The sequence below is a fragment of the Hippichthys cyanospilos genome, chromosome 4, assembly GCF_059441005.1.
Source record: "Hippichthys cyanospilos isolate Australia breed blue-spotted pipefish chromosome 4, RoL_Hcya_1.0, whole genome shotgun sequence".
NCBI classification, from domain to species: Eukaryota; Metazoa; Chordata; class Actinopteri; order Syngnathiformes; family Syngnathidae; genus Hippichthys; species Hippichthys cyanospilos.
In genome coordinates this window covers 14,114,139-14,136,982 of record NC_142372.1, presented here as the reverse complement: position 1 = coordinate 14,136,982, position 22,844 = coordinate 14,114,139, and the positions used below count along the sequence as shown (strand labels likewise).

The 22,844-nt window shown below is 39.1% G+C and overlaps 1 protein-coding gene across 1 annotated transcript in view; it reads right to left on the bottom strand.

Annotated features, from left to right (window-relative positions):
* Positions 1-770: 770 nt before the first annotated feature.
* The window catches only part of galnt2 (UDP-N-acetyl-alpha-D-galactosamine:polypeptide N-acetylgalactosaminyltransferase 2), a 58,386-nt gene continuing 36,312 nt past the window's right edge, over positions 771-22,844 (bottom strand). Inside the window, exons 3-16 of the mRNA XM_088412456.1 lie at positions 22,105-22,258; positions 19,137-19,235; positions 18,966-19,033; positions 17,051-17,116; positions 16,764-16,885; positions 14,470-14,557; positions 14,196-14,283; positions 13,992-14,095; positions 13,290-13,416; positions 10,307-10,399; positions 8,760-8,843; positions 8,441-8,567; positions 6,557-6,676; positions 771-5,289 (exon numbers count right to left, since the gene is read on the bottom strand). Coding sequence (XP_088268582.1) covers positions 5,134-5,289; positions 6,557-6,676; positions 8,441-8,567; positions 8,760-8,843; positions 10,307-10,399; positions 13,290-13,416; positions 13,992-14,095; positions 14,196-14,283; positions 14,470-14,557; positions 16,764-16,885; positions 17,051-17,116; positions 18,966-19,033; positions 19,137-19,235; positions 22,105-22,258 — 1,496 coding nt within the window. The 3' untranslated portion in view covers positions 771-5,133. The remainder of the gene's footprint in view (positions 5,290-6,556; positions 6,677-8,440; positions 8,568-8,759; positions 8,844-10,306; positions 10,400-13,289; positions 13,417-13,991; positions 14,096-14,195; positions 14,284-14,469; positions 14,558-16,763; positions 16,886-17,050; positions 17,117-18,965; positions 19,034-19,136; positions 19,236-22,104; positions 22,259-22,844) is intronic.

Genomic DNA, 22,844 nt, shown 5'->3' with positions numbered 1-22,844 from the left:
ACTCTGTGGGCTTTTCATTATGCCGTTCTGGACGTTAGGGAGGGATGTTGGCCGGCCGTAGGACCATGTCTCTCACCCAGTAGGCATGTTGCAATGAACCTTTGATGCTTTGAACTTGTTGGCTTTGTTTTTGTTGTTTTGGACAATGTTGTACAGTTTTGTGATAGCATACAAAGAGTAAAGACGCACACTAGCACAGCAACGTGTGCTTTTGTCGTCTTGCCACACACCCTTGTATTAATACAATAACCATAGCAGTAGGTTTCTCTCCTCGCCCACTGTCAACTGAGAACCATTTTGCAAATTCCGATTAAAGAAAATTGGAGTGTTTTTTTTTTTTTTAATATGCAACAGTGCCATTTTGACTGCAGACGCCAAACTCACGTTAGGTAATACTTGTCATTTTTAGCAGCCTCTCATCACCACTAAAGTGAAATGGCGTTGAGTTTTTCACCTGTTTCACGCTATAGATTAAGAATCAGATGAGAAACTCAATGCCATTTTACTCTGGTGCTAATAGAATGGTGTAAAATGATCAGCATCAGCCAAAGTGAGTACTGTACGGCCAAAATGTCATTTTTGGGTAGTTTTCACACCTAATTGTGTGAAGGCGTTATTGTGCTCTGTGAGAAATATTAAAGTAGGGCGGTCATTTTAAGATGTTTTGGATGTCAAGATTCAAGGAAAACAACCAGGAAGTCAGTGATTGATTCAAGCAAAAGTAAGCCTCATAATGGGATCTCAGATATACACCAAAATACTTGACTCCGTTCAATGTTTCTATATAAAGGCATTTATTTAAGTTAATCATTTCTCCTCATTCAAAGTTTGCAGTGTCTATAAAAGAGGGAACAGTTAGAAGCGCTTTACAGTGTGACAAGAACAAAACCTGCCAGCCACCGGGGACCGAGTACACTTTTCACATACTGTATGTACATAAAGTACACACATTAGGATGTAGGTACCTTTATACACAAAAAGACACACTTTTACTCGTGGGACTACAAAGCATCAATCGTAAAGTTCATGTTCTTTAATTCTTTTTTGTTGTCCATTATTGAGACTTCAAGCATGTGATATGCCCTGACACAATTATTCCAATGCTTTAAGAGAAATTACAATAGATGCTAATCTAAGAATGGGATTAACAAAAAATATAGAAATAAAAGTGACAGTGAAATCTGAAACTTGGTGCTGCAATTGTGCGAACAAGAGAAAAGTGTAAAAGCCTTTCTCTTGTCCGCACAATTGCAGCATTCAGTAACGCATCACTTTAAAAGTGACGCATTCTATAGACGTTCTTGTCACAAATGTTAAGCCTTTAAACCAAGAGGTTTATACCCTGTGGGAAAACACATCCTATTGTATCATTCTCATTTATCATCACACGGGGGGAAAAAAAACCTTTGGCACAATGTGCTAAATATGTAAACAGTCAATCATCCAATCAGTGGGATTGTGATGTATTTTTGAAGACATGGCATTGATATAAATGGTTCATGTTTAAAAAATAATAGCATAATGTGTTGCCATGGTAACTCTGATGTGGGCAGTTCTGGCTCCAACTGGCTGAGTATACAACAGTTCATAAAAGTAGCAGCTATTAATGAAGCCTTAAAACTCTTTGGTGGTGCATCATTTATTTTAGTACACGGATAGATAAAGTTTCTAGAATTAGGGTTCATTACAGTTTTGAAACAGTCCTCCGAGGGCCACAATATCTATTACGACACTAGGCGCAAATTCTTCAACCAGATCAGAAGTCTTTTTCAACTCCTCCATTCCTACTGTCTGGCAGTAGAGGCCGCTGTACACCAATTTTTTTCTAGTTGTCAGTAAGGAGGCTTCTGTATACAATGCATCGAGCATTTCAGTACTGCATGCGGCCCAAAGAAATCTGAACAATACTGAAATCAAGCCAGCACGTTTTTTTTTTTTTAAGAATTTTAACCATCTGGTAGGTGTGGGGGGTGACAACAGAATGAATTAAGTGACTTCCTTAAAAGGTATTGCTAATTCTAGGGTCTAACTTTGTTTTGTATTCACAAATGGTGCCTCAGAAATTCTAAAAATGTTGAAACAAAATGATCCTCCAAAAGCGTCATCTGAGTTTTAAATCTAATTTATTAAGATTTGGGTCTTCTGAATACAGTACAGTCACCATGGCAACAAGGCTCTCTCCTCACAACCAAGCTGCGTATCTGCCCCGGCACCCACGGGTGCTGGCAGCCCAGCGCAGAAGCCTATCAAGTTTTTGGATAGGCTCTGAAAACAGCTGCAGTATCAGCATGGTCGCCTCAACTGAAGTTAAGACAAAGGAAATGACACAGAACAAAATTGGCTCAAGATGGACAACAGATGGAAACTATCCCCAAAAAAGGAGGAGGGCGGAAAAGGTTGGGAGAAGGTTGGAGAAATGGAATTGTTCATTAAAAAAAAAAAAAAAAAAGTTGCGTCTAAGTGTGGGAATTATTTGGTTGCCTTGAACTTCACTGCAAAAGTGAATGTCATGTGCAGGTAACAAGGTAATTGTTTATAATACACTATGAGTGCTGTCCAAAGACAACCTTGTAAATCCAAGTCATGATTTACATGACATTCAAGTGATTGTTCTCTTGCATGCACGTTAAGTGCGGAGCTATCTAACCAAGGAAAACACTTTGTTTTCAATTAATATCTCCCATCAACCACCAGATTTGTCCTTCACAACAGACCGGGTTGTCTTAATTTACTTGGTATTGGAGAAGTGCAATGAGATCGCTTTTCATTTAAAAAGCAAACATGATTATTTGAAAGATCGACAGCTATATTTTTTGTCGAACTGAATCTGATGTGTCAAGTTTGAAATCAGAAGAGCAAAAATAATAATTAAAGGAGGGAGTTTGCAATGAAAAAAAAAACTAACAATTCATAACAGTAGCTAGATGATAAATGTAAAAACACAAGCCAACTGTAGTCATGTAGAGCCTAAGTTACTGCCATAGACAGCTAAAGACGTCAAAGATCCAAGTTTACTAGGCTGCAAGTTAAGATAACACACTGTAATTTAAAATTATATTAAGTTATTAAAAAAATAAGTGGTCTGGCATTGACTGAGTTAAAAACATGCTCATCTCTATCAGGACAAAAAATGGTGAGTTGGTAACTCAGACTAATGTTTAGACAAACACAAAAAAAATGTTTTTAACAATTGCAACCGACCCCCTTTAATAAGAAACCATTTCAAAGTTAAATGAAAATACATTGATGACTTTGTGTGCTTTGTGGAACCTTCTACACTTTGCTAAAAGCAGAAAAGAAAACAAATGGCCACGTTCAGATGCAGACTTTCGTTAAAAGTTTAGGTAAAAATGAACAGTACATCACCGTTACATCTGGCAGAGATGAACAATCCATCAACAAAATTACAAGTTGCTGGCAGAACACCCACCTTCACAAGTGCTTCCGTATTTTTGACATGTGCGTTATGATGCGCAACCTGGTTAAAAAAAAAAAAAAAAAAACACGGACTGAGCACTGCCTGAAGCGGGTTTACATCCATCAATCGGGGTCAGTACAGACGGTTCTAGTCTCTCTGTATTGGCTTCGCATCAAAAAAGTACTTACCAAAAGTGTGGAAGCGCTCGCTGAAGGTTGATGTTCCGTCAGCATTTGCCCATGGATTGCTCAACTCTGTTTGCTTCTAGTCCTTTAGGTTGTTAGTTGTGTTCTTAATGCTTTATGTCACCGAACAGGATAAACACAGTGTGAACCTAATTGTTCAACAAAAAGTCAGGGTTCTGGCGGAATTAACCGGTTAATTATTTTGAAATGCATTGAATTTGATCTGTCATAATGTCACTAGATGATAGTTTGTCCCATTGCGAGTGGCAGATTTGCTACAAACATGCACGATTTAAACATAATCAAATAGGATACTATAACCTGTGCTCCTGTCGCGTACATTTTTGCATCTGCGAATGTGGTTGCGTTCCCCCTATGGGATACAATAAATCAATTGAACAAACACATCTCTTACCAAGTGGAGTGCTTCAGGTCAGAGCTACCATACAGAGACTAATAGGAGTTGGTGGTTGCTAATAGAAGATCCACTATTTATTCCTGTTACCTCTAGAGAGAAACGGCAGCAACAGTAAATAACACAAAGTCAGTCTGATGTGCTTAGCAAAATAAAATCACAATGCAAACAGAAATTGTATAAAACAGAGGCGCTCCTCAGGGAGTAGCCAAAGAGCAGCAAGAGTAAAGAAAAGACATCAATCCTCTAGTTCATTGTCCTTGCAGTTTTTTTTTTTTTCAGATTGCTTAAGAGAGAAAGAAGTAAACAAAAATAGGCTGCTAAGAGCTTTGTGGTGTTACTTTAAAGACAAAACGAAGGATGCTAAAGTGCAGCAGCCAGTGCTACAGCCTGAAGAGAGAGAGCACAACATGGTATTCCACATTTTCCGAGAATTCCTCCAGAGATTTACTGCCTTCGATGAGGAATCGCCGCTTCATCTTTTGTTGGGGGAGGAGGGGGAGATAAGTAAAAAATACTTTTTTTAAATCCACCTCATCTCTGCTGATGCTGTAAACCGATAAGATTTAACATAAGAAAAAAAAAAAACCTACATATTGTTTTCCTCTAATTTAACAGTTCTGGCTCCGTTCGGAAAACCTTGTTTTTGTTATCTTAAAAAAATGCTCCTGCAAACTTCCACAAATGAACAGTAATTAAAATATTCCCCAAAAATTATCACAAAATAAAAACACTAGAGTTCCATGAATTCATGTAATTTTGCCTCCCGAACCATCAATGAGAAAACACTGAGGTATGTAGTAGTTGGATGGAAAGCTTTCTTCATTGCTTTTATCCCCCTCATCATCATCATTATCATCTTCAGCGTCACCAGCACTGGTCCTCCCACTAGATAAAGGTTAGTCTCCTCTTTCTACAAGGCCCTCCGAAAGTCTGTTTGTTGGAGGGGGGGAGTGGTGGTGTAGAAATGACCTCAGACCCCCGGGGAGGAGCAAGATGGACCAATTCATCCATCATATTTGTCTTTCTCCTCCAGTCAACATCTACTCCTCCTTAAAGTCAGTTGGTCTGTAATGCGCTTAGCAGAGCATGACGTATAGTGGCTGTGTTGTCCCCTAGGACTGTAAATTCAGAGTGAACTTCCACTGCTGGCTCAGGTTGGGGCTGCACACCTCCACAGTGAGCCCACCCATGCGGGCACTGCGGCTGTCAAGACACAGGTTACTGCCCACGTGACGAAGCTTCGAGTTGGTCTCAATCTGCTCCCACTTCTGCTCATAGAACAAGGCAGAGAAAGCACAGTAAGTGGTTTGTAAGGTGGGTGATACAAGGGAGGGTCATTTGTCCCTAGCTAAGGACCAGCAATTTCACGGGATCTGCCACTTTATTGCTGAAGCCCCGATTACTGCAAAAAAATTGGCTGCCCATAATTATTCATACTTCACTTCCATTCAATGTTGCAACTGCCGTATTTCTCAGAGTAAGGGTCGCTCTCGCTTATAAGTCACCCCCCCCCCCCCCCCTTTTTTCCTAACTGCAATTGGGTGAAATTTACAATGAAAAAAAAAACACAATTATGAGTCTACCTCTGACATGGTGTGTGTTATTAAAATGATGAATTTTTTCTACTTTTAGAGGCATTTCTACATCGTATATCGAGTAACATTCTGTTGCAGTTATGATCGGGGGGGTCAGAAACGAGACAAGACTGTGAAGCAATCTATGTGCGTAGAGCAAATGCTGAAAATGATGTAGCAACAATATAATGATTTGAAGTTTTAATGCTCTATTTTTTGACACAGCTGAATATTTATTTGTCTAAAAGTCGTAATCCCTATCTGACACACCAAATAGCTCCTCCCATTTCAATGTATGGGTGTACCTCCCTAACGTGCTCATCTTACGCCTCATCATTTGTTCAAACATTCTCGTTACTCTTCCGCTGGTAGTCATCTTCAGACCCATTCAATTTGTTTGAAATGGTCTCCACAAATGCTCTGCTGAAGCTTTGTTTACCCGAGTGACGACTGTGGCGAGATCAGAGCATGGAAGATTTCCATTCACTGTGTTTTTCCTCCCCACCTGCTGACATCCACACAGTGCCACTTCTCTTGCACTTTTGTCTTGAACGGACAAGACGAGCAGTCTTTTCCTTTTCATGATGCATCAATATCCACGCAACCTCGTTGTCAACAACAGGCAATTACTTGACGCTTGACGAAAGTGCATTTTTGCGATGTTCTGTGTAAACAGCCTAAAATTAGAGGTCTATGACATGATATACCTTATTTCATTCGTATTCATTCTACTCAAACACAGAAATGTGGAGAAAATTTGTCTGGTTTTGAGATGAAGTTATAAGCCGACCCCCTGTTATATGGGTTTAAAATTAGGGGAAAAAAATTGACTTGTACTCAGGAGAAATACAGTACTGTATATTTATGCTTATTTGTAACGATGTCATCTCATGCTACAAGCTAATTTTATGATCATTTAGGGTTGTATTGTGTCATAATACATACTTCAGTGTCAATATACCTGTCTGCTGTCATTGTCTCGACAGCCCTGAAGTTTGATAAGCGAGCCGGCTGTTCTGTCCACTACTGTCAGACACAAGTCCATGTGTTTGACTGACTTATCCTTCGTCAGGGCCCATTCCTTGAAGTAAAAAAAAAAACAAAACAAAAAAAACTGTCATGCAACTTTAAGTGTGGTCAAATTACTTTAAGAACAAGATAATCTCATTTCTAATGTCTTTCATATTCTATTCAAATGTTCCCATTCTATCTTAAAGTAGGCTTTGCCATTGCCAATTTTAATTATGCATTCAAGGCATTCATAATAATTTCACTAAAATTGAGTCAGTATTACATTATACTATTATACTCTGTACGCTCAAGGGCAACCTTTGCAATCCAATGAGATCCAGGAGTTACAAGAAAATCCACCTCAAGATTAAAATAGCTCTGTCAAAGGGGCATGATATTAATTTAACAGTATGTTTGAAAAGTCGGGTCTTAATCGTCATCAAAGCATCTTATGAAGACACAGGCCACCAAATTTAGTGTAAAATGCAATAGAATGAATTAAAAAAATGCAAGAACTGGTTACAAGTGTGGAAATTGAGGTCATTTAAAGGTTTTAAAATGTAAATGGAGTAATGAATGAGGGGAGTGGACATGTGGGAGCTGTTTCATCGGAGTGGTTGACTTGAAGTAGTTATAGCTTGCAGTAGTGTAGAATCATCATGTTGAGTGTTTTTTTTGTGACGAAATATGAGAAACCGATCAGTTCTACACGGCAGCACTAAAAATCAAGTGTCAATTAAATCATTCTGTCATCACGTCATAACACTAAACACTTGTAGGTAAAATCACCTTTTCTCATTGAAATAATAGTTAATGATAAAACTAGCACACTATAAAAGTGGCTTTTTACAATAAACACAGACAGAAAATGCATAGTGAAACAATGTATTTTTGAAACATTGTTTTTGCTCCAATTAAATGGATTTTGTGTTGCTCCTTCTGGTGTGCGTGGCTCAGCCCCCTGGGAGCAGTATAATACAGACAAAGCCATAAACTGCAGTAAGATATAGTAAAATGAATTGTTCTTTTCCTATATATAAGCATGTCTGTCTTCCATTTGTATTCGAATGTCGATTTATAGAAGAAATCTGACAAGACACGGTTGTTAAAAATAGGCCGTAACATTTTGCATGTGTAATGTGGTCTGCTGCAATCCAAGATGCTACAATACATGCATTTAATTTCAAGAATTAGGATTATGTAATCAAGTACAACAAAGAGGAAAATTTCTGATACTGTACTGGATTTAATTAGTTTGTGCAAGTGTACATATTGTTGTGGTCAGCTGGCACAAGTCTAAAAACTTCCAAAATGCAAATGTACTGACAATAGCAAAGTGACTGTGGTCAGTAAAGTTGCTGGCTAAAATTGTGAAATAAGTTAAAGCTGTTGCTGGTCATGCAACAAAAACATGTCTCCTATATTAATAAGTTTCAATATTCTCCAGTAATTCAGCCACAGCTGTATGTCTATTTTGAGAATAAAGGCACACACACTTTTAACACACTACTACGTACATTCCTGCAAACGTGAACACACTCGTATTTCCCCGCACACACTAAATGTGTTTTGAAACTGAACGAAACCTTAAGACTGCAGAGGCTATTAAGCTGTTTAACAACCACACTCAATTTACCACAGGCTAAAAAAGCAAAGAAAAGAAATGATGTTGGCATTTTTTGTAGAAAAGAGATGACTGAGAGTGACTTTCCTCAGATTTACTCAAAATATACCCACCATCCTCTTTGTGCCAGTGCAACCGTTTGACCCCCAGGTGACTCAAAAGTTTGAGTTTAAACCTGCTGACCTGCATGTGTTGTTGATGTAACGCTACCTGGTTTCCGCCAGCATTGTGGCACTCGTAAACGCCCACTACGCCGTCAGCAAAATGTCCGAGCGTGTCGAGGCAGTTTCCTCCCTGCTGCAGGGCCCCAAAGGCGATGTCCTGGTGGTCTGGAACACTAATCACAAAAGAACACACATTTAAATTGTTTTGAAGTATGAGTGTAAAAATCCACAAAAGAAAAAGCAGAAATGCCAACACAGAACTGTGATATAGTAGGAGAACACTGTACAGTTACCAAATGCATAGCGTTGTGTGCATCCATAGCACACAGTCATGCATACAAAATGAAATAAAGTCATCATCTTACCGCAGCTCAGGGTAGACATTCTCCAGGTACCATTTAAAGGGCTTACAGGCTAAACGCTTCTTCATATCCAAACGGCTCTGAATGCTGAGGGAGAAGACCAGGGACAGAAAGGATGAGAGGCTTGTCACTCGTGGTGAAAACAAATTATATTGTATCGGTGATGAGAATGACTAGAGAGGCCCACGGTGTGAGTGCAGCAGAGAAAAAGGAGCTAAAGGGGGAATTCTGACAACAATGTTCAGAAAACATCACAAAATATTTCATCCATCTCGAGTCTCTCTGGGGGGCTTTGGTTTGTGTGTAAATAAGCACAAAACGTGGCTAAAAAAATCCTATTACCGGTACACACCCCCCTCTCCAAATCATTATGATTAGTAATCAGCAATGAGTGACAGAAAGCAAACACATGTACATATGTGTTATGAAAGCATGAAGTAAATATGAACGGTGGCTATCTAGGACTTTTATCAGATTATTCATTTATTTAATTCTGATATAGAATTTCTATCGAATAAGAGTCACTAAAATGCATTATAGTACACAAAAAGTACAAGTGTGTTTTTTGAACTAATATTTTACTTTACAACTTTGGACTGCATGTAAAATTTGAAATTGGTTGTAAGATCTGAAGAAATTAATTTTGAATATGAAATCCCTAAGGTGCGCTTGTGCACACACACACAAAAAAGCTCTTTTTCTCCATTTTTTTGTTTTTCAACAAATGTGAATTTCGACAAAACTCAGTTGTATTGTAATACCAATTACTAAAGAACGGAAAAGGATAGAATCATACTCTTTTTTTCTGTTGAAAATGTTATGAAAAATGTCATGTTTTTTTTAATTGGGTGGGATGTTTGTACAGCAATTGAATACAATATTCTGTCCAGTAAAATGAAAGCGAAGGGGGGTAGCTCCAGTGAAAATGGCTAGGAGTGAGAGTTAATGTCAAATTATTCCAATGGGAAATTTATTTAAGATTTCTGTGGCGATTAAAAAGTGATTTGCCATTAGATGTGGCCCAATGGTAACAATCATGGATATTGTATTCAAAATGCATCGTCTAAATAAAAAAAAAGCATCTAAATAAAAAAAAAAATGCAATCTACAAGCTAAGGCTGAAGGGGGCGCCATTACTTTTGCGAGTTTGTCTTCCCATGTGTAACAGTGCAGTGTAACACCCTTATGTTAGAGACATGTGATGGCTGAGCACAGTCACACACTAGAGTGACATTTCACCAGTGCCATCAACGCCAGCATTAACAAGCAAAATGGCAATGTTGTCAAGTTACGCCCGCACCTAAAAGCTGTTCACGAATGCCTCAATCCTTTTCATTATTATTTGAAATAAAATTAGCACACTTCCCAGGAGCACTTCATCTCATGAGGCAGTCTTGTGATCTGTCCAAATTAGGCATATGGCCGCCAGAAAAATGTGGAAACTGGAAAGGTACTGCTGCTAACTAGTAATGTGTTATAAAAAGGTTATGTGAAGCACACTTCGTCATTGAATGAGAGGAATGCGGAGCGTTTTGAAGATGAGCCCTTACTTTCCATATGGCACATTTCTGGCCGAGGGAACGGCGGCATAGTAGAAGTTTTTGAACTCGTCCATCCAAACCTCAGCGGCTCTCCTGGTGTTCCTGAGAGAGTAAAGAATGAAAGAGAGAGATGGAAAAAAATGCTTATGATCAGATGATAGTTTTTGTATATCTTAACAGCCGTCCAAGGGCAACAGTCTCCAGTTTAGACAGTCAAGTGGGGTCGTGTGTTTATTTCTCAAGTTACTGCTCCCAGTGTGGGTTACTAGGCAAAGTAAAGTGTTGACATGGAGCCCAGAGCTATTTTGCTGTATTTACATTCTTTTCTAATGATGTCACAGACAGCTGTTAAACGCTGAGTCAGCTCAATTCCCAGAAATGGCGGCAGAGCTATAGAATGGATGAGATATAAGGTAATTTAGCCTTACTGCCAAAATTACAAGTCTAGTTTATATCTAATGAGGATATGGTTGCTTCCGGAAGGTACAATAAATAAATGTGCATTATTTGATATACTCTAGTGTTGCCATTAATTTTGATTAGAGACTTAGACACAGCTGATATAGATTTTTAAAGGGCACAAAGGTAAAAAAAAAAAAAAAAAATCACAATGTGGTTTGCATGACACGTCACTGGAGCAAACAACAACTACAGTAATGAACATCTTGTTAAATTAATGCCATAAAAATGCATGAACATTTTTAAACAAAATTTGAGACAGGTAGCAGATGTTTGTGATGTTGTGCCAGGATATGTTCAAATGTACCGATAAAAAGCTTCTAACAAATATCTGAACCCCCACCTGAGATTTTTCTGAGATGTCCATAGTGAAAGCAAGTCATTTAGAATTCTCTACATCTGGAAGGGCGACACCTGATGCAATTTAATATTTAAACAGCACAAGTTCATTTCAGGATAACTTCATGTATGAAGTGTTTCTTTCTAAAGATGCCCTACCTACTTGTACCCTACTTGCATCCTATCAAAAGAAATGATGTAAATAGTTTTTCTTGCCTGTGATCAGCCCTGCCGCAACATGCCAGCACAAACTCACAACACGGGTGCAACCGGAAGAAGAAGCATAATGTCATGAGCTGGGGCCGTCTCATAACTCCCTAGGGTGGCCACCAGCAGACATGAAGAGATCGTCTGGCCTTTTCATCAGTGATAAGCAGCTGTTGTGCCTATTGGGACAGCAGAGATGCACCATACGCTCTGCCATTTTTCATAACTGTCCCCAATGGTGGCATTTATTGCGTGTGGTGCTGCTTGACTATTTACCTAGTGATGTTCACAAGCAGCTGGATACATAATCAAGGACAGCACCCAAGAGTTAACGATCCTAACTTTTATACAACATATAATTTACAGAACGGATCAATGACATTCGGAATTGTTCGGCAAATTATGACTTTAAAGCCGATCATTGATCTTGCATAAAAGAGAAAATATCAAATGATCACGATCAAGTTGATCAGATTGCCGTGAAGTCAAATTAAAAAAAACTTTTTATACTTGGTCTATAAATGTGGCCAGTTCTTTGAGCTTCGATATTTACAGAAATTGAACCACACATTTCCATTAATTTTCATATCTATTAAACAAGTTTAAACTGTTTACACCTTTTGCTTGATGTTGGTACTTGTATTGTGCTTTTTGATGACACCGGTGTCACATTCTGTCGGTTTATTTTCTGTTGTGGTTTTATTCTATTGACGTTTCAGTTCAATTCAGTTTTAGGTTCATGTTGTGTTTCCCTCGCGTCTGTCGTTAATATGATGTGTTCTTCCTGTCATCCGCGTGTTCTAGCCCCCGTGTCTCAGCCAATCCGTTTCCCCCGCCTCTCGTTTCCTTCCAGGTGTTGTGCATTTCCTAATTATTGTGCGTGTATTTAAGCCCCAATGTTTGTCCAGCTATTTGTCAGGTCATTGTCTTTTCTTCACGGTGTTATTGTCTTACAGTCCGAGTTCACCTCTTCCGCATCCTGCATTTTCACTGCCTACCTGTCCGAGGAGCTCCAGCCAATCTGTTTCCGTTCCCTGCTGTCTCCCGTGAGTTTTTTTCAGTTTTGAATTTCTTTTGTTACTTTGTAGTATTTTTTTCATGTGGATCCTGTCTCAGTTTGTTATTAAATATTTCATTTTTTGAGCCACTACCTCTCAGTTTCCCAGTTTTTTGAGGTCCTCTTCTTTCACACTTCCACTCACCATGCTGCGTCATGACAACCAATTCAGTCATGCCTTCATACACACATCATAAAAGACAGCAATATAACATGAAATCTCGATAAAAGGAGCCTCAAAGGATTTGCTTTTTCTCTGGCCCTCTGAGCCATGTAATGATAATGATTTTTTTTCCGTCAGGAACGCTGTCGTCAAATGAATAATTATTTTTGCATGAGGCCTTCATGTATTTTTCGGGAATGCAACAGTAAATTGACCTTTGACATATTCTTTGCACTGCATCTGATTATGTTTGCCAAAACAAAGATTTAATTCACCACTCACATCATTAGCTGTCTTCAATGTTAAGTGTATTATTCTGAATGTAGACAGTTTTAACATTTATTCCTCTGAAAGAAGGGCATGTTAGTGTTAAGGATGACAGTACAGAATGTAAGAATCAGTTCTCTAGCTAAGGCAACAGGTACAAACTTGTAGTGCAACAATTTTTGACTGACTGAACGTAGCCTATATGTCTCACTTTGTACAGCTTTACACAATGCAGTGATGCCGCACTGGCTGAACAACTCAATGTAGTCGTCTAATGAGATGAGAACATCTTAATGACTAGTTAATGTAGGTACATGACTATGTTATTCTTATATATTAAGCGTGTAATTGAAATGTTGGTATTTAGCAGCTAAACATTAACGAATAACAAATCACTCCCCTACACTACAATGTTGGCTGCCTTAAGAGCCTTAATGAAGGCCATTAAAGAAAGATGCTGTAATTGGTAGTTGGAGGTCTAATGTGTGTTTGCATGTTACCTCGCAAAGACAGTGCCGCTACCACCAGGGAAGGTATAGGGGTGTTGCTTCCTGAAAACATGTCCAACTCGACTGCATGGGATGATTTCCAGACTTCCGCCGCACTGCCACACACGAAATGAGATCTCTGAAACACAACACAGGCGGTCCCATAAACAAACATCGGATTATTACATGAGCTATCAGCGCCTTATAAATGTCTTCAGCATTGTGCCAGCGTCAGGCTCCCTGGCTGACATTCTATTCATTGGAATATGCGATAAAATAAATGTGTGAATTGGCAATCTCACTTCATTAAAAACCCCATCACAGAAGAATACATCAGTCTGACAGCTGCGTGCCCGAGACAAATTCCCAACTTCATTTGAACAAAATTAAGAGGGCGAGAGACTTTATGGCAATCTGTTTAGGGATGAACTGCAACAGTGAGCGTGAACCACATAGCATTTTCCAACAGTTCTTCCCACAAGAGTGGAAGCTTTCACATCAGCAAAAGAGGATCAATCCGGGATTATAGTTTCATTTCCCGTAGGTGTTAATGGAAGCATGTCCGAATGCTTTCACCTACATTGTGTGCAATGCATTTGTATGCGAACGCTGTCCTACGAAGCATACAAATGGTTTTAATAAGCTTCATTAGCCTATTGACTTGATGATGCACTTATTCTGTATATTACTGACGTTTCCATTAGCTGCACTCACCCAGATTCTCTCCTCCCCAAACATCCATCATCATGTCATATTTCCCCAAAAGCTCAAAGTATTCCTTATCCATGACAAACAGACCTCCTGCTATCATGGGAGTCCTGTATGGGAGGGTGGGTCGAAGAAAACAAATGATCTTAGTCTATGGTGATCAGAATGTTATACAGTAGGTAAGTGTGTGGATAGTGTGAGCAAGCTTACTTTATAGGTGCGATAGGGTTTCCTTGTCTTGCTCGTCTCTGGTCCAGAGTCATGTAATCCCATTTAAACACCAAATTCCAGTCGAAACCTGAACAAAGATAACAAATTACTTTGTTATCGTATTTTAATGAGAAAGACCAAAAGAATAAAAGAAAAGAGCGTCAAGTCTACCTAAAACACTTGATGGGGTACTACTATATATCAGTACCCTTGACATTGAATGCTGACTCGTTGAGGTCACACTCGCTTGACCCTATCTAATCTTGCACCGTACCTCCTTTGAGATCAGCCGAGGCTCCCACATACTGGAAGTTGTCCATGTTGATGACATCAATTATGGGAGAAACCACTCTGGTCTTATCCTGAAAACAGCAAGAAAGGAAACAATTTTAACTTATGTAAAGATAACTGGTACAATTTTTACATCAAAAACAACAATGAAATGACATTGATTATTATTACAACATGAGGTATTGCACATACTATTTCTGTGTTCACTAGGTAAAAGTGATGAATTTTCCTCAACAAAGGAACACCCAAAATAAACACACATTCATTCCACTAAAAAAAAAAAAAAGGTAGGTAGAGAGAACAATAGGAAAAACTGTTCCAAGTGAGCTTACTCATTTGTGTACTCTCAGCCGTTTGGAATTGGTTGCAATTATTTGGAATTGGTCTTGAATCAATCAGGAATACGTGAGTACACTGCTTTGTGCAGTTCATTTAGTTTTAACTTGTTTGTAACCTTAAAATAACAGCATGCGCTTCACTAAGAGGTGAGCCATATACATTTTTTTGTTGATCCGTCATTTACAGTCCTGTCGGTACGTGGACCCCTTACATCATTGTTGGTCCATCATGTTTGGAAATTTATCCAAAGTGTAATCGTTGGGGCGGCTCGCTGGAAAAGTCTTGAGCACGTCTACCTCACAGTTCAGAGACCCAAGTTCAAAATCCAGCTCGCTCCAGCGAGTGTTTTTCCCGAGCCAGCGTGGGTTCTCTCCAGGCACTCAAGCTTCCTCCAACAATCCAAAAACATGCATAGCAGGTGTATTGGACACTCAAAATTGTCCTTAGCTGTGATTGGGTGCGTGACTGTATGTTCGGCTCTGTGTGCTCTGCAATTGTCTGGCAACCAGTCCAACCAGCCTACAGCCCAGAGATTGCTGGGATAGGCACCAGCGAGCCAGCGACCCTAGTGCGCATGAGTGGCTACAGATAATGAATGTGTGCATGTAATGGTTGGTCTGTCAGCCAAATATTAAAGGCACTTTTGTCATCACTTCTGGCACTTTCGTCATCACTTCCGTCAATCATCCTCATAAGGTAGGCAAGCTTACTGTATGACAAAACACACTAAATCCACACCACAATGTGTTTACCTGGCACTAGACTGCAATAAGCAACTACGTTCACAAGAGGACATTCACATGATGCCAGAGACAATCTACTACACTTTGCTTTTTAGAAACAATACTGTTTAGGTTTAGCTTGGTGGATATTACTTGGTACCCAAGAAATAACTCATTTTAGAAGTTGTAAATTGAATTATGAAAATCGAGACAATTACTTCCTAATACGGGGAGCAGTTTCTAATATTTGGTTACTGGAAGATGAGAAGTAACATATTAATAAGTATGTATTCAGTAATCAAGGAAACATGCACTGCTGTATAAAACCCCTGAAGTTCTCACCATGCAAGTATCTCATCAATCATCCTTTGTTGTTAATGATACTAAATATGTTCCATCCATCCATCCATCCATCCATCCATCCATCCACCCACCCATCCACCCATCCATCCTAGCATCTTCTTGCTGTCTTCAAGGAGTAGGCCAGGTACACCCTGAACTTGTTGGGAGGAAACTTGAGTACCCAGAGAAAACTCAAGCAGTCACAGGGAGCAATGTTTCAAAGATGTTTAGCAAAATAGTCACTACGAGGTCATTTCTAAAAGTGTAAACAGGCTTGTGAATAACAATGAATTCATGAGGGAAAAAATGTCCTAAATCAATCCAAAATTAGATCTCAAGTTGTGCTGCAAACATCAAATTGGAATGTGATAGAAATATTGTTAGATTTTACGGGTTCCCCTGGTGGGATATATTATGTGAAATGAATCCCCTTTACAGAATCAGTCAAAGCTGAGTATTAACAAAGTTAGAAATTCAGTTTTTACTGAGGCCCTGTTTTTGGTCTAATTTAATTTCTCTCACAGGATGAATAAAGCATATATCCTATCTCCCTATCCATCCATCATCAAATCCACATGAACCTAATCTTAGACAGAGACAGGTAAAATGTTAGCCAAAACTAAGGAAATATGTCAAAAGATCCTTTATGATCCTTTCCATAAGTTTAGGGTCCTTGATTGCATCAGCTCAAGTCCTTACTAAGCTTCATTTATATAACTGTAGCACTTTTATACCTATAAAACATACATGTGTTTGTCACATTGGCTGGCGGTGTGTGTTGCCATGCAAGAAAGGACAGTAAATATCTCTTTCAAACATTAATAGTGCAACAGGGCATGCACAACGGTTGATGTGTGAGTGAGCATGTACGTACCTCAGCGACTCTCTCCAGCAGTGGCTCAAGCCAGTGATCATTACATTCACAGTGGGAGTCCAGAAAGGTGAGGACTGGCGCCGTGGCAGCGTCTGCACCACGAACCCTTGAGCGCATCAATCCTGAAAGAAACTTTGGGTTACAAAGGACCACATGCACAATTCTTCTGCAGAACACAATGTTTCCATCTTGAGCTGTAGGCTAGCTTTCAATATCAAAGGACAAATTGCACCCAGAGATTTGTACTGAGATTAAAAACTAAAAACATTCTCTTTTCGTCTAATTACCTTCTCTGCGGTCATTTCTCAGCACGCGGACTTTCTCGATCTTGCCCAGCAGCGCTCCATCCTCAGCTGCGTCCAAAAAAAAAAAAAAAAAAAAAGGTTATTTCACAAACTGTAATCAGACCACTTGTGTTGCAGCGTGGGATAGGCATTTAGCAAAACATCCTTGAGCGGTGATGGGGAAAATAATTCAATTAACTGTTAAGTCTTTCAAATGTTTGTTTCTATGTGATAGGAGAAGCTCATCATTTAAGAGGATATAATATGGAAATTTGACTTTGTAGTTGCTTTGGTACAAATGGTAAAAAAGTTCAAAAGTATTTGTAAGCAAACTGTAGTGTAAAATAAGGGCTACCACTTTCAAGCAATGGTCAAATTCCAATCAAATGTAAGCCAAAATATAAGCAGTTGCTACAGTGTAAGTGCAGGTTAGTCAGCATTAGCTTCTGATAAGATGCACCAAATCCACGCGAATGCATGCATGCATCTGTTTACAATTAGGGGACAAGACAGAATTCAAAGAGATTTGTGCAAAATATAGATGATAAAATAATACTTAATACAAATTTTATCATTTTAAAATATTTCATGTTTATTGATCAGGTGGCCAGAAAGTTAACAGTCTAGCATGCAAACGTAAAGATAAAAGGAGACAAACTGCATTTGCTTTATTTGTCAATATTTTACAATTTTTTTTATTCAACTGTTAAACCAAAATACCGCCACACAGGCGATTTGAAAATAATTAGAGCATTCTGTATTTTTCCAGTAGAGCTGCAGCTATTGAGTACTTTTGTATTTTCATTAAAATAAAAGAAAATACTTTTTAAAACTTGTTTTATACTTTTTTTTTTCCTTGGAGTAAACAAATCTACAGGAGATCAAATGACAAATTTGCATTTGTCAACCAACGAATGACCCAACTTTTATCATTTTTGACAAAACATTTTTTTGTACATAAATACAAACAGACATTTTAGATAACTCTTACACCATAGTTAATGGTAAATGAGATGAAGTGACGACCACAGAACACACATGAGTCAGCATAGCTTATTTAAGAGTGATCAGTGGGAACAGCAACTGCGTAAGGCTGCCAGCATCACAGTATGCAATCTTTTACATCTATTTATCTGCCTTTGAAAAATAACCCCACAGCTTTCGGGGGCACTCGGGTGCTGCTAGCTAGTGGGTGATTTATGCTAGCGGCTACAAGAAACGCTGGCAACAGGCGCTGTACCATAAATTGTTGCTATAATAAAGTCCTTTTTTTTAGCTTCCTGAGTTGGCGATTGAATGTGATTTCAGAAAAACATTTATCTTGGGAGTCGCAACTCACTCCAGGAGCAACTTGTCATGTGTCATGTTAGCCGCTGTCGTGATGACTTTCCGGTAACAACTTCAAGATAAAAGCAGGTTAAGGCGCTTGTGTCGTTAGATTATTTGGTTTGGTAAGGTATATTTTGAAGTTCTCACATTAGAGCGTTAACAAGCAGTGCAAAGCATTAAAACGCAGCACATTCTCCTGTGTGCCCCATTTAAAAAAACAACAGCCAAAATAAAATCATGCTGTGCAGGGACAAGAAATCTTGTGGCGTTCTGATCTTATCACTGATCTTGTCATATGAGATCACATCCCATCCCTTGTTACAATAATAGAAAAGTGCAGTTTTGTGGCAGGGTGTTGAATTGCTGCTTCTATGAGTAAAAAGATGACAAAAAGCTTCTACCATCTCATGTGCGTGTTGCATTAGCACTTGCTTTTTGAACCTTAGAGCTTAACTACTAAATAACCCCTAGCTATGCCCCAAGTCATTATGGTAATGAATTCTAGTCCATTTTGGCACAAAAAGAATCAATTAACCATTAGATAATCTCATGCTCATCCCTCATGTACATACTTTTAAGCAACACTTACGATTATCACTGTAGTCATCAACCAAGATGATCTCTTTGACCAAGTGAGATGGACTTTTCTTCAAGACGCTGCAGCAAGAACCAAAAAAAGAGAATGGGAGGCCTAAATTAAACATCTGGCTCCCGATATTTACTGTATAATTGGGTATGTGGAGCACAAAAAATTGAGTACCTGACAACGGTGCGCAGCAGAGCGGAGCGGGCTTCATTGTGGAAGGTGATGACCACACTCGAAGCAGGCAGGTCTGTCTTCCATTGCTTGTGTCTGCAACTACACATACACACATTCACACAATGAGACAACAAACAAATGAGCACAAACATTCCGTTGTAGTGTATATCTGCATACAAATAACGTGAAGGAGAACTGCTCCTGTGGACACAATAACCACGGTTCACTGTGCATCAACACAAAGGTGCACGCGCACCAGTGATGCTCTAAGGGAGTTTGGATTGGGATCAGGTCTCACTAGAGGCACATTTGAATTACAATCGAGAGCATGAGGCGCTAAGCGACAAGATGGAAGAAGTAGAGGACCATGACCTCATTAGCAACAACCTCTCATCGTGTCTGACCCGACTTCTACAAACATCCAATTAAAAATCTGCCATACACACAACAGAACTTTGATGTGCGTGAGTAGTATCGAAATTGAAAGTGCAGTAAATGGATTTGAGTGTGTGTATGTGTCGGCCTTTGTGCCTGTTCTATCTCTGTCACGGCATCATTAGCTTCAAACCAGTCAATATGTCACTTAATCAATCTAAAATTAACATCCCCCCTCATTCACCCCAGCGGCAAAAAGATGACTTAGGTGAGTCATTTTAAAGAAACCTTGAACTTCTTACAATTCTGTGTTGAAACGAGCAATTAGGCCCTGTCCTGAGGAGACCCATGGCATCCTTCTTTTCGGCCTCTCATAGTCAAGAGCGGCTACATGCTGGGCAAGCTGACAAATCACTGCCAAATCAATATGAGACACATCCATGTTCTTTTAGTAGGCTAATGGCTTAGCTGGCCACGTTAGGGCAGCACATCACTGAGGCGTGACTACTGTCACTCTGAAAACACTCTTCGTGTCCAGTGTTTGTGTGGCCCGACCAAAAGTGCAAAAATAAAACCTCTTTTATGAATACACAGAAGGGAGGGAGTGTTGGCAGCAAACGTAGAAAGCACATAGTGTTTGTTTAATGAGCTATGAAAGCAAGATCAGCATCGCTAGGAAAATGTTATCATATGAAGTACAATGGGATGGTGAAGCAGAGAGAAGCAATAAAACAGATGCTAATCCTCCTGCTGTAATGGAACGACTTCAAGGAGAGTGATCAAAGCAAATGGCTTTTGCCTCCAGTGTGACAACAGCAGGACTGTGAAAAAAACTATGTATTTAAAGTTAAAGAGGACAACTAGCATCTGTCTCTAGAGAAAATTGAAGCAAAGCCAGGGAACAAAAAAAAATGGCCGCGTTTAATTTGGGACTACAATGGCGCTTAGAAGATCTCAGCCAAGGCAGAATGAGAGGCAGTGGTCGATTTACGGAACGGATTTACACTCGCTATAACAATATAAATGTTTGTGGTTACATCATTTTAGAAAGGTTAAAATGGTTGGTTTTACTCTCTGTGTGAAGTTCAATAGTTCTCTTATTACACAAGCTCCAGAGTCTGGAGTCCCCCCCCCAAAAAAAAAAGAAAGAAAGAAAATATTACCCACAAAGTTACCTGAATGCTTCCCATTGCAAAAAGTGAAATGACAGTTTTTTGTCTACAGTGGATATAAAGTGCACACACCCATGTTCCAATCTTTTAGCAATATACCCCACCACCTGCCATTACTGTAACCTATGACCTGTACAACTGAAAAAATATTTTAATTTTAAGAAAGGAAGTAAAAACAAACAACTATTGTGTGGTAGCACATTTGTGCAAACACCCACAGACTAGGATTGATTGTGGTCAGAATAATTCAAACTCATGTTAAATGTGACACAAATGCTACCATTAAAAGTGCCCCTGATTAAATTTGTCAGTTCTCGTTGGCTGTTTTCGCTTTGTAGCAGAGGTTTTAGGATTTTCTGCCATCTCTGATTGATATTTCTAACTCCTCATAATTGCATCCACCTTGTCAAAAGCCCTAGTTCCAGCTAAAGAAAAACAGCCATAACGCATGATGCTGCAACAACTTTGCTTCAGTTATGTTGATTTGGTGTTTTGCTGGTGATAAGAAACGTCAAATAGTGGCAGGTGTGTGGTGGCAAACAGTTAGCATTAACTTGAATTTAAATGTGTACTTTTGAACTAATAAACATCCCAGTTATTAAGTATGCATGTTTGAGGAACCAAATTATTTTAGTTGACTATTCCCCCCCCCCCCCTTTTTTTTTAAATATAAATCGACTGGCATGCGAAATTTAGAAATCATTTGCTTGGTCTAATTTTTAAATGACGAAAACGTGGCATTTGAGCAGAGGATTGCAGATTTTAGACTGTACATGAGGCCTGTAATTGACTGCCAACCAGTTGAGGGTGTAACCTGCTTCTAGCCCAAAATCAACTTGGATGTTCTCCAGCTCCCTCAATACCCTGAACAGGATAAATAGTAGAAAATGGATGGATGAGAAAAAAAAATCCCCCAGTAAACAGAAGGATCTATGACTTCCTCTATTTACAATGTTGCTAAAGCAATGTGTGATGTATGAGCACTGTCTAAATTTTGGCCAAGAATGGTCTTAACATGCTCCATACCAAAAATGCCTTACAACCTATACTGTAACTTGTTGCTTGTAATAAAAGTAAAATTCAATCAAAATGAGTCTACATGAGATTATCTTCTAATATATTAAAATCTTATACAGTATATTGATACCATTTCATCTGCCATTTCAAGTGAAAGTGTTTGGGCTCCTTTGCTACATCCTGGTGTCATTTGATCACCCTACGATAAATACTACTACTACAATAGATGGTGTTTTCATCAGATATTATCGTTGTAGAGCAAATTAGTCAGACAGACATGCAAAGACTTACATACAGCAGTAACACAAGAAAAGCGTTCAAAGATAAAATGCTGGGTTTTAACAAAAGATTAAGCTTTTGTGTGTATTTGTGTGTATACACAGGTGATAAATAGCAAAACATACTGGTCATGTCGGGTATCTGGCACAGCTCTGTCCATACGGAGCTTATCGCTCTCCACCTGGTTGAACTTGTTTCTGGCGTATGGGTCCTGGCCTGGTCGAACAACAGTGGCTCCAACATAAAGATCCTGGTCGAAGTCCTGCCAGCGGACCTTACCTAGGCACAGACAGGTACCATCAATAAGCACAAAAAACAACTGAAAAGATTGGTTTACGGCTTGTTTCTGATATACTGTAGGCCTGGGAAATACTAACTGGCTGATTGATAGTTGAGAATTCTTGCATTTGGGTGGAATTACACCTGATTAATCATCTTGAAGTAAAGGAGAATTTATGAAGCATAAACCTCAGCAGGAACCAGCAGAGGCATTGTTGATTTAGTCGGTTCTGTGCATTTTAAGGTTAAAAAGAAGCAGTACCGATAAGATTGAGTGATTCTTCAGTCATGGTAAAACACATGTCCAAAGAAATTAACATTTTCAAATCATTAAAGCCGCCAAAGATTTTGCACCTACACAAATGGGTCTCAGCATGAATGAGGATTATACATCAGTTGGAATATAAAATGCATGCGGCAGGGTTGATGCAAGAACACTTCACAGCTGTCTGGGAATAAAGCTGCTGAGCTTCAGAGAAATATTCTTAATTTACAAAATGGCAAAATTCTAAAGCATTGGCGGGTAATGTGTGAATTGAGGAACCTGCAAACAATCAAAAGGACGTTGCCCTGGTTACCAAGATCA